The 14,618-nt window shown below is 38.2% G+C and overlaps 2 protein-coding genes across 2 annotated transcripts; one reads left to right on the top strand and one right to left on the bottom strand.

Annotated features, from left to right (window-relative positions):
- On the top strand, positions 645–4,804 carry LOC105157131 (hydroxyproline O-galactosyltransferase GALT6). Its single transcript, XM_011073438.2, has 7 exons — positions 645–1,833; positions 2,336–2,568; positions 2,638–2,928; positions 3,030–3,158; positions 3,248–3,421; positions 4,053–4,160; positions 4,267–4,804. Exons 1-7 carry the CDS (start codon positions 990–992, stop codon positions 4,474–4,476), a joined length of 1,989 nt encoding a protein of 662 aa, XP_011071740.1. The 5' UTR covers positions 645–989; the 3' UTR covers positions 4,477–4,804.
- LOC105157130 (DDT domain-containing protein DDR4) lies at positions 5,662–14,272 on the bottom strand. The gene is made up of 12 exons (XM_011073437.2): positions 13,225–14,272; positions 13,006–13,116; positions 10,429–10,515; positions 10,285–10,322; positions 10,102–10,183; positions 9,055–9,161; positions 8,699–8,855; positions 7,745–7,837; positions 7,407–7,530; positions 7,167–7,209; positions 6,854–7,042; positions 5,662–6,762 (listed from the first exon to the last, which is right to left on the bottom strand). Exons 1-12 carry the CDS (start codon positions 13,774–13,776, stop codon positions 6,027–6,029), a joined length of 2,319 nt encoding a protein of 772 aa, XP_011071739.1. The 5' UTR covers positions 13,777–14,272; the 3' UTR covers positions 5,662–6,026.

Below are 14,618 nucleotides of genomic sequence, written 5' to 3'. Positions count from 1 at the left end.
GCGAAAATAGTAGAGTTGTACATCGTGCATAAAAAGATGTACATTGCTTACATCCGAACGTGGATCTTGCCTCGCATGTTGCACCAATGCTTGAAAGTATTTTTTGGTAGATAACATAATAATTATTATAAATTAGATTAATATTTTTATATTTCAAAAAATATTCCTTAATAATCTATTAATATAAAAAGAAAAGTCCCTCCGCACTCATAAACAACTAATAATTACACCGGCCCACCAATTATTTGTAAAGTAAAAAATGTCCTTTATGATAAAATAACTAACTTATTCAACTTTTTAAAATTTACATTAATGTATACTAATATGAAAAGAAAAATCCCTCCACACTCGCAAACAACATTTAATAACACTGTCGCACCAATTATTTTGAAGTAAAAAATCCCTTCATGACAAAATAACTAACTTATTGAACTTTTCAAAATTTACATTAATTGATAAATTATTATTTTTTTTAATAATATAATATATTAATTTATATATTTTATTTTTATTTATAATATATTTTAAATTTATAGAAAAATATAATAAAAAAAAGGAATTTTCTTCAATACTAAACCAAAAAAGTGTCTGTTAAAATTTAAAAATAACTAAAGTGACCCACCGAGAAAAGGAGGCCTCCAACACCACCACCACCATCACTTCTTTCTCTCTCCTCTTTCTCTCTCTCTCTCAGCAGATACGTACACACCTATATATCTAACACCTTCATCTCTCTTTCTCCATATCTGTTGAGACGCGGTTGCAGCTATGTGGTGCTGACCTAGCGCTTTCTCTTTCTTCTTTACTTATTTAGTTGGGTTTTTCTTGCCGTTTCCTAAGACATTCAAGAAAACCCACGATTGTTTTTGGCCTTGAGAAGCACCGTCTTCTACCGTTTTTGTTTTTCTAAATGAGCAGCAACTGTTATTGAGGTTGGAGAGTGATATTTTTGTGTGTTTTTGGCTGGGTAGTTGTCAATTCGTGGAAAGATGAAAAGGGCGAACTTGGACCTGTTGTTTTCGGTGAGCCGACAAAGATCAACGCGGGTGCTGATTGTGATGGGGCTTTTCTACATACTTTTCATGAGTTTCGAGGTCCCTTTCGTGTTCAAAAATGGGTTGGGCTCGGTTTCGCAAGAGGGATTGTTTAGCAGTGGTAATGGGTTGTTGAATCCGAAGGCTTTCGCGCTGGACAGCGAGGAAAATTTGGAGGAGAAAGACGCCCCAGTTCGCCCTCTTGATGTCCCGTATAAATCGAGACCCGAGAGGAAGCTGTTTTCGAGCTTGAATTTCACTGCCGGCATTGTGAATTTGAGCCTCGAAAGTGGGATTTTGAAGGCTGCAAAAGACGCTCTCGACCTTGGGGGGAAAGTCTTGCGGGAGCTCGAATTGATCGGGAAAAATAGAAGTGATCGAGGATTAAATGGTGTTAATGGTAGTAGCAGCAGTAACTCTGAGTTCTGTCCGCATTCAATGTCGGTAACTGGGGATGAGTTTTCAAAGAAGGGGAGAGTGATGGTGTTACCTTGTGGGCTGACATTGGGGTCACATATAACGGTTGTGGGAATACCGCGGCCGGCCCACGCAGAGACCGACCCCAAGATTTCTCTGTTGAAGGAGGGGCAGTATGTGATGGTTTCACAGTTTATGATGGAGCTGCAGGGGCTCAAAACGGTGGAAGGGGAGGACCCGCCTAGGATCCTGCATTTTAATCCACGGCTGAAAGGGGATTGGAGTGGGAAACCTGTGATTGAGCACAACACTTGTTACAGGATGCAGTGGGGGACCTCGCAACGGTGTGAAGGTTGGAAGTCTCGAGCCGATGAGGAGACTGGTGAGTGGAAGGAATTTGCATTGTGGACTCTGTTTTTTTGCTTAGTTTTGATGAAGTGATTTGGCTCAAAACCCAGAACTAGAAATGCTTGATCTAGAGATGGGTATATAGTTATCATGCTCGTTTGATTTGGTACTTGGATAAAGTTGGGGTGCATCTGGGCCGGGGGTGGGGGTTTGATGGTTTCATGCTACTTAAATTGCAATCTTTAGGGGAAGGCTGGGAAAGCTGGTTACTTCATTCATTGAATTTGCTAGGTGATGGAATTTTAGGCACTACAGTAATTTAACAACTTAATTTCAATGTGATTATGTTTCATCTTTTTAAACTTTCAAAGGATGGAGGACACAGTTTTTCCAATCATGATAGTCTGGATTTTGGATGCGTAACTAGAATTTGGGATTACAAATCATGAACAAGTGCTGTGATCCTTCTACTATTTTACATCTGCAATACTATTGTGGCACTGCAAGTCATGAGCTATTTTTTGAACTTTCTTCAGTTGATGACTTGGTGAAATGCGAGAAGTGGATACGGGATGATGATAATGGGTCAGAGGAATCAAAGGCAACATGGTGGTTAAAACGGTTAATAGGACGAACGAAGAAGGTGGCTATTGATTGGCCATTCCCATTTGTAGAAGGCAAATTATTTGTGCTCACTCTTAGTGCTGGCTTGGAAGGTTACCATGTCAATGTTGATGGGAGGCATATCACTTCATTTCCTTATCGTACAGTGAGTAACTTACTTCTGTTTTTAGTCTCATAATTTCTCAGAAAGTGCTTAAGGTTCTGTTATCTTTAGGGATTTACTCTTGAGGATGCCACGGGATTGTCGTTGAATGGAGATATTGATGTCCATTCCATTTTTGCTGCTTCCTTGCCCACATCGCACCCCAGTTTTGCTCCTCAGAGACATCTTGATTTGTCTGATACATGGAAAGCTCCTCCTATTCCAGAAGGACCAGTTGAAATGTTTATTGGAATTCTTTCAGCTGGCAACCACTTTGCCGAACGGATGGCTGTGAGGAAGTCTTGGATGCAACATAAGCTAATCAAATCATCAAAAGTAGTTGTGCGATTTTTTGTTGCGCTGGTGGGTAAAAATTATTGGTTCATTGTAAAATTATAAAGATCTTCCTTACAAATCTTTACTTTTGGGCTGTTGAAACTAATCTTGAAGCCATCTTTGGACAGCATGCAAGAAAGGAAGTAAACATAGAAGTAAAAAGAGAAGCTGAGTTTTTTGGAGACATTGTTATAGTACCATACATGGACAACTATGACCTTGTTGTGCTGAAAACTGTTGCCATCTGTGAATATGGGGTGAGTAACGGATTGCTTAGAAGAGTTTGAGTTTGGATTTTTCTCTGTTTTCCCCTGCCCTGATTAACTGATAGGTTATGTGATTGCAGGTGCGGACTGTATCTGCAAAGTATATTATGAAGGGTGATGATGATACATTTGTTAGGGTTGATGCAATTATTACTGAAGCTAAGAAAGTTCCAGATAGCAGGAGCTTATACATTGGAAATATAAATTACTATCATAAGCCCCTGCGCAGTGGTAAATGGGCAGTTACTTATGAGGTAGTACTCTTAAAGCCTTTACTTTTTCTCTTTGAATAATTGATCTTTGATTTGTTTGGCATTACCTGTGCCTTATCTTTTATACCCTGTGATTCATCATTGTTCACATGCCAACCCTCTTTCTTCTCCTTTTTGTGCAATTTTCGCACAGCTCCATTATATCCTCGTAGTGGTGGTATTTACTCTGTTTTCAGTAGAAAAGCACTAAAAAAATGTCAATTGCCAATATGGATAATTATGCTGTGAATGGGGTCTCACAGTAAACTATGTTGGCCATAGTGTTACAGCGGACATGTAGTTAACTAGACACAATATGGGTGCAGCTTGTGTAGTTTGCAAACCACGATGGGGTTTATAGCCCATATGATTATACTGGTGCTCATTTTACTCCAAAGAAATACCACTGTCTCAAAACAGGTTTATACATCATTACAAACCCTCTTCTGTGCACTATGCCATGACTTTGAAAGTTGAGTCATCCAAGATTAATGTGGAGAATTCCTTTTTGAATTGGGTTAAATTGTCTTTCACATGATCTATATGTTCTTCAACTCATTAAGTAAATGAAAAATGTGTATAATGTACATGGTAAAGAGTCTTAGATTGTTCTTTTTCTTTTATGTCTGTTCAGGAATGGCCAGAGGAAGATTATCCACCCTATGCAAATGGGCCAGGCTACATCATATCATCTGATATTGCAAACTCTATTCTTTCAGACTTTGAGAAACACAAATTAAGGGTGAGGCTAAAATACATCAGTTTTCTCAGACGCAATGCTCTTAGTCTATGCCTTGGTAGAGTGTCATTTTTAGCAAAAGGTCCTTAACAGTGTCCTCGATTTGCAGTTGTTTAAAATGGAAGATGTTAGTGTGGGAATGTGGGTGGAGAAGTTCAATAGCTCAAGACCAGTGGAGTACGTTCATAGCTTGAAGTTCTGCCAATTCGGGTGCATAGAAGACTACATAACAGCTCACTACCAGTCCCCAAGGCAGATGATTTGTCTCTGGAACAAACTAAGACAGCAAGGAAAACCTTCGTGTTGCAACATGAGATGACATTTCTGGTCTTATGCATTAGCAACAACATAGCACCTGTATGAAAATGGGATGAACAAATTTTGCAGTTATAGCATGATGATACTGTAAATCCAATAGACTGGTTGGAGCTGTTCAGCGGTCGTTGACCTCTTAACTTTCTGGTTCATCTGTGGATGGAAGAGACTGAAGTATAGGGTAAATATGTGTTGTGAACAGCTCCATTGCGTATTCTATAACTTACCATAGAATCTTTAGCAGAAGAAATCTGAGATTGTATAGATTTTCTTCCGTTTAATGAGATGAATGATCCTAGACTAAACTTTTATGAAATGGTTCTCTTTACTCATCCGAGTTGCTACTTTGTGATTTCTTTAAGATATGGGTAACATGAGTCGTGACGGTTCTTGGCTCAAGGCCAAGAATTGGTTTTGAGCAGTATTGGAGAAGACAACAAAAATTGTGGTGCAGCAAGATTACAAGAAAGGATGTGGGAATGTGACATACAAGATGGAACATTGGTTTATTACTAGGAATATGACATTTTAGCCGATTAACTTTAAAATCTTGTCTTCTAATGTGAGAATTGCTAGCCCTTAAGATGTGAAATTAATTGTGGGGGGGGTGGAAGGTGGGTCAAGAGCATTGCCCTGTGCCCGGACCACATGGTCGTTTTCATTACAGGCAACTCCAGCACATTCCTTTAGCTGAAGAAACATTTGGATCATAACTATGTTGCTGAATAAGCAACGACAAGTCTTCACTACTTTTGACATTATTTGAGAAAATAGCTTATCCATAGTATATTGTAACTACCTCATCTAAATAATCATGACTGCAAGAAATGTTCTTTTCTTAAATCTAATTGAAAGATTGTCCAACTTGATCGCTGCAGTTCGACCAACACCCTAGGTCCATTAAGATTAATATCTACTAGATCATGCATTATGAGACAGACACTGTCATAATGCATCCTCATAATACGACTAAGTAATATAGTTAAGGCTGGGGTCTCAGAGGAAGGTCGAACGGAGAAACATATTGAGCTTTTTACCTGGAGGTAGAGGGAAGCAAGCTATTCATAACTCATGACTAGTAAATCAAACAGAGTTGCAAGAAACTAAGGAGCTGTCCAGAAGTCATCCATCATTACCTTACATAGATGTTTCCCGGGTCATTGGATGTTAAGCTGGGAAACACGCATGGTTAGGACGAAAAGTCCATAGAATCTAACAGAGAACTTACACTACAAATTATCAGTTAAAAGGTTATTGTACAATGGCTTTTAGATCAGAAGAGCAAATACTCTAACAAATTTCCCATCCATATCTCATTTCATGTTTTTTTTTCCCTTGTTTCTCCCTAAAGTAGGCATACTAAAAAATCGACTACATCTACATAACTTTCTCAAAATCATGCTGCTTAATGCAGGAAAATATTAGGATCTTACTTAAAACTTTGCAAGGAAGAATGCCCTCACAGCCACTTCCTTCATGGAGTGTTACCACATAATATGGTACAAGTCAGCTAACCAAGGGGAAAATACCTGCGCTGTTGGTGGAAGAGAAACTTTACAAGTCATCCGTATCTTCGTCTCTCATCGAGGTGGGACCATCATCGAATCCAGAACCAGGAGCAAGCTCGTTTAGATCAAGAAAATGTCTTTCTCTAACACCATCAGCTGCTTCTTCTCTGTTATTTGATTGTTCTGGAGGGTTGGTTTGCTTTTTGTCAACCATCTCCGGACACTCCTCAGGAGGTTCATTGGCATGGATCTCCTGCTTATTTATTTTCTCCTCAGAATCTTGGCTACCCGTCGATAACTCTGCATTATCACTCTCGTCAGAGTACTCATGTAATGCATTTGACTTCTCTGGCTTCATCAATTCGGTTTCTGATTCAGACATCTCGTATTGCCTATAGTTGATGCGATTTCTGGTTGCCCTTTTACTGCGCCTAAGACCCGACTGGAGGTCGTCAACCGACCTCAGTTTAGTTTCCCTCCTAGTGCGACCTGGCAATCTTTTTAATCTATGGGGCTTGTCACTCTCGACACTCGTACTTAAGGAATCATCATCTTCTTCCTCTTCCTCCTCTTCAGTATTTTCTTCATCCCAGTGGTACTCCTCATCGCCTTCTGAACTACTTGATGTTTTTCTCCTCTGTTTCCTTCTCCTTAGGTATTCATCATCATATACAACTTCACCAACTATATCATCATCACTGTCAAAATCTGCCTCATTATCTGAGACAGCCTCGACATACTCTTTCACCGAATATCTCTGAGGCCTCTGCCTCCGGCGGTTGCTAAGGCCATAAGGAAAGTGGAGTTATTTCACAAATTTATGAAGGAAAGAAAATTTAAACAAACTGTATTCACGAGAGGAGAATGGAGTACCTGCGGTCCAATGTCTCAGTTTTCTGATCATCATTCAATTCATCATTGTCGGGTGATTTTGGAGACGGAGCACTAAAAGAGTCGTGTCGAGAGTATTGTGAAGGGCCACCCCATCTACCGTTTGTAGAAACTTCCTGTTTCACAAGAGGATCTCTTCTTTCAAAAGGTTCTGGGGATGGCTGTCTTTTCCTGTTTGAGAGCAAATAGATACAGGGAAAGTATATGGCAAAAGAGTGAGAACTTCTGAATCGAATAAATGTGCAAATGCAATCTATGAGAAGTAGCAAAACTTCTGGGTGGCTGAAATTCTTACTTGGTGACCTTTAAAGCCTCATTAATTGATCGATCATAATCATCTGCACCCAAACAAAAAAAAGAAGGAAAAAACGAAAAAACTATTATCAGAATTACATAATTGGCATCATGTTGAAGCACACAGTTAGTACACTAAGGGTTCACATTTAAAGTACTTCGAAGCCCAAATGACTCAGAATTAATTAAAAAACAATCAATAAAAAACGATATGTAATGAGAAGAACTACACTGTACATACCAAAAGTATAAGTGACGGGCTTCCTATCGCGAAGAGAGCGTCCAGCACCAAGACCATCGATATTCATCATGCTATCAAGCATGAGTGCTTGTCTATGCTGTTTCTTTAGCAGTTTCTCCTTCCTCTGCAGAAAGCACGACTTAGTGCCAATAACACCAAAGAGAAGAAATATAGCCCATTCATATCTTAAGAAGTGGTTGTAACTGTTGGTCAGAGAAAAGAAGGATTCACAAACTGAACAGAGGTTAAGATCGATACACAAACTGAGCAGAGGTTAAGATCTGAAATAAAGAAAATGCCAGGGTATATAGTCTTTCAATCAAGAAACAGTAGACCACCTTGTGGACCTTCTCAATTTCAGGAAGCATGTCGTTTTTCAGTTTCTTCCCAACGGAAACCTCTGTTCTATTTTTACTTGAAAACAGCTTCTCCTGCAATAAGAGTTTATAAATCATATGGAAGAAGGCACAAAAATGAAAAGACAAGTGTACCAAAAGTTCAACTTATAACCAAAAGGTCCTTTAAAGTGTAAATCAGACCATGTTGCAAAAATGAGCTTTATGTCCTCAACAAAGGCAACCCCTTGGACATTCAAACATGTAAAGTTTTTGCGTTGATATAGGAGAGATTCTTAAGATGTATATACAAGCATACCCACATCCGAACATTCATCAAGATGGAATAGACCAACAAGCAGCTGGAGTATATTCCAACATTCAGTTATCATCCACCAGAAGTAAACAGGGTACCGGCATCAAATATTATACTTGTTCACTGAAGTGCAGTTCTTCCTATTTCCAGGATTTGTCTTAGATGCATCAACTCATAGATTCAGTCAGACTCTGTAATTATTGATTTTATGTTAATAATATGTTTAGTGATTTAGTCTGAAGGTCCATTTTAACCAGGGACCTTTGAGGAACATATGCAAGTGACTGTGTCAGCTAAACGTCACATTTCTCAGTTAGTAAATGATTTTTTAGGGTTTATTGAGATGTGGGGTGCAATTAAAAAGTTTCTTAATATCAAGTAGTCTTTGTTCAGGAGAAAACCTTCTGGCCTTTTAATATTTCGGATATGGACCCATAAGTATATTCTATATACAATCTACAACTCCTGGATAGTTGACAAAGACTTTGGTCTTCCTTCTGCATATTTTCCTGTGTTCAAATTTTGGCTGTTTTTACTAGTTATATCGTATTGCTTTTTCTATAGGAAAAGGAACAAGAGAAGCATTTAGCATTATTCAATGAAATATTAGCTGATACGAAGTACTGAAAACAACTACTTACAGAAACATCCAAGAATTCATCAAAATTAGTTGCAACTGCTTCCCACTGGTAAGACGAATGAGGAATTGGTGGAATATTCTTCCCTTTTCCTTTTTTCACCTCAACTTTCCTAATCTCTCGGTACAGACGATGGCCAATGATGGGATCATCTTCATACCTACATGACATAATAATAACAAACAATTTTCTATGAAGTTCACAGAGCAGAATATACAAGTTGATACATATGCAACAGGATAAAGATTCTCTGAAAAGCAAATCAAATTTATGCTCACTATTAGTGATTGAGGACCAAAATAAGCCTGCCAATACAAACAATAAACTGATGTACTCATTCAAAAGGATATACATATTACCAATATGAGACCCCATGAGAATCACCACCTATACGTTCTTTGCGAAATGCAGAAAGGTGAACACCATGTTTTATTGAGTCCTCTATATAGCTCCTTATATCTTCTTGCTGCAGAATGAGACGACACAAGAGATAGCCGATATTGGTGTTATTAGCAGTGGAGTGAACAAAATGAAGAACTAAAAAACTACAAAATCAGTAACACATTAAGAAAAGGATGGGTTGCCTAGTGAAGAAGTAGAGCAACAAAATGGAAAAACTTCACTTATAACAGATGTATACCAGAAAAATGTATACTCTCAAGCGCTGCATCATGGTCCGCAACTAGATTGCGCAAATTAGGAACAAGTAAGCAGCAATTTGCCTTAAAAATTCCTTTATGTTTTTTATGAAGTGCTCCATGGAAAAGCAATGTTATGAATTTCATGGGCAGAAACTATGTTCCTTGGAGGTCTACAGTTTTGAAATAATAATTAGGGATCTCTCACGAAATTAGCCGAACTTAGTAACTTTGAGGACAAACCTATTGATCAGCTTGCAAATACAAGTTCTTGTTTACCAAATTTTTCATTTTGAAATCCTAATACCTCCCTACAAACATCCTCATCCATTAGTCAAACAATAGTGCATTTATCCAGTTCAAAATAGAGCAAAGCAGAACAGATTCCATCAGGTTAACATGTAATAGACTGGTAGGAACACCTTGCATCCAGAACTGACAGAACTGCATTATGACCACCAATACAGAGAAAATAGCGACCCATATTGATGACAAGAATGAAACTTCATCTCAAAGAATAAAATAATCTGAGAATGCACTTTCATCAACCAAATATTAAGAGAATACTGAAAACCATGATTATCTACTGCACAAACAATCCAGGACTACTGCAGCGTACAGTTTCTAAAATAACTGTCAGGCTTAACACTATAATAACTCAACAAGGGAATGTTTTCAATTATTTTCATTATCAGAACAAAATGAAAGATCGGTCAAGAATTTGAAGATTACAAGAATTAGAGGAGAATATACTCAGGAAATTGGTACCTCAACACGGATATCACATAATGCCTTCAGAATCACCACTCTAACCCCAGGATCCAGTGTATTGTATGCTTCAACCTCAGCCCTGTAGAAAAACCCAAACTCATTAGCATGCACAACCTGTGTCTCCCATACACGAGTATAAGCACAAATATTTGAATTTCCTCAAGATACATTTGCACTCACCCATGTGATGCAACTATGGGTATATCTCCTTCAGCAACCTGCAATTAAGCACCAAAACCAAGTAAATCCAACAGTGCTGTAGCAAATATTGGCTGTACAGAAGGCATTCATCAAAAAGCTGTTCAAGGTTGAGTGATCGATTACCCAGTGCCACCAATCTCTCAATTTTCTGCACAAAACTGTCACCCAAGTACTGTGGCTGAGAGCCATTCTAGTGACAGGAGGAATTGCCTACAGAAAAAGCTAAAAGACTACATTAGAAGACCTCCTATGGCGTCAACAAGTGGCGTGTAACAAAATAATACTTCAGCAATTTCTGACAGAGGATAATAAACGTACAATTACAGACATGACCACATATAAAGAATAGCATGCAGATAGTTATAATGAACCACCAGACCATGCTACATTGATGAAACTTCTCATGCAAGAATGAACCCATCACTACCATCTTCATGAACCATAAAATGTTACTGAGTAGACGCTAAAAATAATTAATGAATTGCTAGCATGGTCAAAACTTAAATAGACAATTAAAACACAAAAGGCAAATCACTGAAAGCAAGTACCAGAAATTGGTCGGCCAATAATTCCAAAGCCAACCACCGGATATGACAAGGCTTCATGATATTTCAGACTGTTACCAAAAAGTAGGAACAGCGAAGAAACCATAGGATTGCCAGTAAACTATAATTAATTCTATGTCATTGGCCTACTTCTTTTGGAAAGAAGGAAAAATAATATTTTAGCACAATTCTTGCTCACAAGAAAGGTAAAGTAGTCTCCCACCCTCAAGTCAAGATTATGTGCTAAAAGCCTACTTATCTCTAGTCATCACTCATCCTGTCAACAGAAAAGTTTCACTAAGCTTTCAGTTATACCAAAAATTTCTCTCCTAGTTCAAAAGTTTTCAGACAACTCAAAACCATAACCTACTTTCTTTACCTAATGACCATTTAACATAGTAATTCAAAAACCAGCAATAGGCGAAGACTACATCTCTGTGCAAGTAGTTTCACACCTACCCACAAATTTGACAATCAAATCATCATGAAAAATGCTATGCACCAAGAGCTTGGTAGTACCAAGTACTACAACTTAAAAAAAGGACAATACATCAAACCATTCAGTATTATGGATAATGGCTTCCGCAATAAACTTTTGCCAGACATTTAAGAAGAAAATACTTGCAAAAGAAGAAGTCCAGAGATGGATCTTTAAAGTTGAAATATATATACTATGATGGAAACGCTGTCCAGCATAATAGTAAAAACAAGTAACATTTTGGTCATTTAAAATAGTTCGTCTAAAGTGGCATCTCATCATAATTTGAATGCACAATCTATTGAAGACCAAATATGACCCAGGTGATACCCTAGACATCCATTTCATGCAACAGGAAAACAAAATTATTCCTCAAGACCAAAAGTTGTTCACTCGAGAAAATTCCCATGCTCCTTAAGTCAATATATTTTTATTCACACCCTCAAAACTCCAGGATTTTTAAAGATACAACATATCTTCTAGAGAAAATCTAATTAACTCCTTCATAGATATAAAATTGGCGAGGTTTTATTGTCTACTTATTACAAACAAAGCACAGGAGCGTGGACTTACTATTTCTAATACCTCAACACCTTCATTAACAGCACAATCTCCAATAACGTCCAGTCAGAACGAAATCCATATCATGCATCTCAGCAGACATGAAAAAAGGGACCACAAAGCTACTTCCCTGACAAACATTTACATAGTATAACATCTTAACAGATACCAAAAACCCACCCACCTCACTTTCCAATTACTGTTGCTGAACAAGCTCGCTCAAATCATGCTAGACCATTCTCGCCACATTATGCATGCTTCTAAATAGTACATGCCAGAGAATTGTTTTGCGTAAACATTTCCCAAAATCCAAGTATTATAGGACCTTCTCATCTCATCAGGATGCTGAGAAACAGGCATAAGTCTTCCCCAGAGGTATAAAAAGATAATTACCAAGAGAACCAGTGAGGACATAATGATTGGCAGAGACTAAAGGGATCTCCATCACATGAGGCATATACAAAAAAAGTATATTGCTACTTGCCATCCTGTCCTAAACTACACTCGGGAACTACCTTCGCAAACTTAATATAAGACAAAGCATAGCATATAATGTAATGGTATGCATTGCAGGAACCACATGAGACAAACAAATGCAAAAGGCAAATAGCAAACCGCAGAAACTATGAGAATCAGCACAACATTTATTAACATATATGGCCATGAAAACACATCCCGCCAAGATGTACTCTTTTAAAAAAAACCAGCATATATGTGCATGTGTGTGTTTATATATGCTCATGCAGATTGCAGAATAAAATCAATACTTTATCCATATATGTCATCCAACAAAGTTTCCATTGTCTGAACAAGTAACAAAAAAAAGCTACACTAAATTCTCATCCAAAAGTTTTTTGAACTCAATGAAAAGCCCAAAATGATAGCTTGCATTTAAGACATCTCACTGCTACAGAATATCAATTAAAGCATACAACCATGCAAAATGCCAATGCAGCACAACAAGCTTTATGTAAAGGCATCCAAAATTTTAGAAACCAGCCATACCAACAACGGGTATTATAAGCTGAAATAAAGGGCAATCAATATGCCTCAATTCACAAATTTGCCTATGCAGGCGTATAAACTTTTATTAAGAAGGAAGCAAATAGCACCAACCTTTAACAGAGGCATATGTACATCCCCCAAAGTACTATTCGGAGTAATCAAAGCTGTTTCAAACTCCTCCGCAGAAAACTCCACTTTAATATTCAGTAAGGGCCTAAACACCTACACCTCACAACACAGAAAACATAGATTAGCTCCAGAACCGCCAAGCTGCACATAAAGCTCAAAGCTTGTTCATTTCTTTATCCTTTTTCCAAAGCTCATACATACATTCAAGAAATTGAGAATAGAAGCCAACTGCCACATGGACCGTATATCCCAGCGCGGCAACTGCGACGGTTCCAACTCTCCAACCAACGGCGTTACTATCTTACTGCATTGCAAGCGTGATGAAGGAGACCCATTCTCCTCCTCCTTCACTTCCTCCTCTTCCAACTCCTCCTCCTCAGACTCCTCCCTTAACAGCCTCGCTGCCAATCTTTCCCTCTTTCTAGTCTTCTTCTTCTTCCTCTCCACCTCCGCCATTGCAGCCTCTGCCTCAGCAGCCGCCTGCATCCTCGCTGCAGCTCGCTGTGTGCACGCCCTCGACGGCCTCTCCCTCCTAACCACTACACTATTACTATCATTGTTTTTACTAACACTGCTATTCTTTACACTATTCTCATTCTTGGTGTTACTTTCGACATGGGTTCTTTCATTCCCGGGGTCTTTGGAGGAGTGGTGTTTAGGGGACTCGATCGGCGAGTTGTGCTCAGGCATGGCGGAGGGATCGGGGGCAGGAGCGTCTACGCAAGGGTTACATGGGAGATCAAGGGCTTGCATTGAAGTAAAACCGAGAATACTCGTATCGAAACAAAAGGGCAACAAGAAAGCCGGGTTTTTCAGAGCAACAAGAATGATAACAACAATACTGAACAATAAGAAGCTGCAAAAAAGGTGAAAAGGGCATAATCAGATACTCGTAATACTCTAACAACAATTGGTACACTAAACATGAAAATATACAAATGGGTTTTGGACTTTGTTTTTAAGTTTTCCAAGTCCCTCTGCGCAGAGAGAATTATGGAAGCGGAAAAAGGGAGAAGAGAGGGACACAGTGGGGAATTGAAGAGAACTGGGTTTTGTGAATATGCTGATGGGGGTGAAAGGAAATGGTTAAATTTGGGTGGAGAAGGTAAATTTAGGGATTTTCAGCGAATAATTTTAACCTAGAGAGTAAAAATTTTGCTGGGTTTTGATGCTTTTCTTGAATGGAGTTCGAATCGAGAGGAAAATCCGAAAAAAGAGTGGGATTTGTGGGAACAGGGAGAGAGGAATTTGTGTTAGATTTTCATCATAATTTAAACAATCTTGTACGTAATTACGACGCCGTATCACGCTTTTCTTTCCTGCTAAGAAGATTTTAGACAAGACTTTTTTCCTTATTTTTCTCAATGCTCGAAAAACAGTCGAAATACGTATATTGCTCTGTATTTTATGCAAAATACCGTATTTTTACTTATTTTACTAGCAATAAACGCATGCATGATGTACGAATAAATACAAAAATTATAATAAAAATATTAATATATTAATCAATATATTTAAATACGTATTCTGATCAATTTTAATACATAGCATCAAGTAAGACAAAATAAAATATTAAAAAATAAGATCAAATATAT

This window comes from Sesamum indicum, linkage group LG3, assembly GCF_000512975.1.
Source record: "Sesamum indicum cultivar Zhongzhi No. 13 linkage group LG3, S_indicum_v1.0, whole genome shotgun sequence".
NCBI classification, from domain to species: domain Eukaryota; kingdom Viridiplantae; phylum Streptophyta; class Magnoliopsida; order Lamiales; family Pedaliaceae; genus Sesamum; species Sesamum indicum.
This window is presented reverse-complemented; position numbering and strand designations above follow the sequence as displayed.

Bases quoted from the DNA above. Each gene is read 5' to 3' on its own strand.
- LOC105157130 (XM_011073437.2), bottom strand. From the start codon at position 13,776: ATGCAAGCCCTTGATCTCCCATGTAACCCTTGCGTAGACGCTCCTGCC. The intron at 13,117-13,224 runs GTATGTATGAGC...TGTGAGGTGTAG, and splicing joins CTATTCTCAATTTCTTGAAT to GTGTTTAGGCCCTTACTGAA. The intron at 10,323-10,428 runs GTAATCGATCAC...GCTTAATTGCAG, and splicing joins TGAGAGATTGGTGGCACTGG to GTTGCTGAAGGAGATATACC.
- LOC105157131 (XM_011073438.2), top strand. From the start codon at position 990: ATGAAAAGGGCGAACTTGGACCTGTTGTTTTCGGTGAGCCGACAAAGA. The intron at 1,834-2,335 runs GTGAGTGGAAGG...AACTTTCTTCAG, and splicing joins TCGAGCCGATGAGGAGACTG to TTGATGACTTGGTGAAATGC. The intron at 2,569-2,637 runs GTGAGTAACTTA...TGTTATCTTTAG, and splicing joins CTTCATTTCCTTATCGTACA to GGATTTACTCTTGAGGATGC.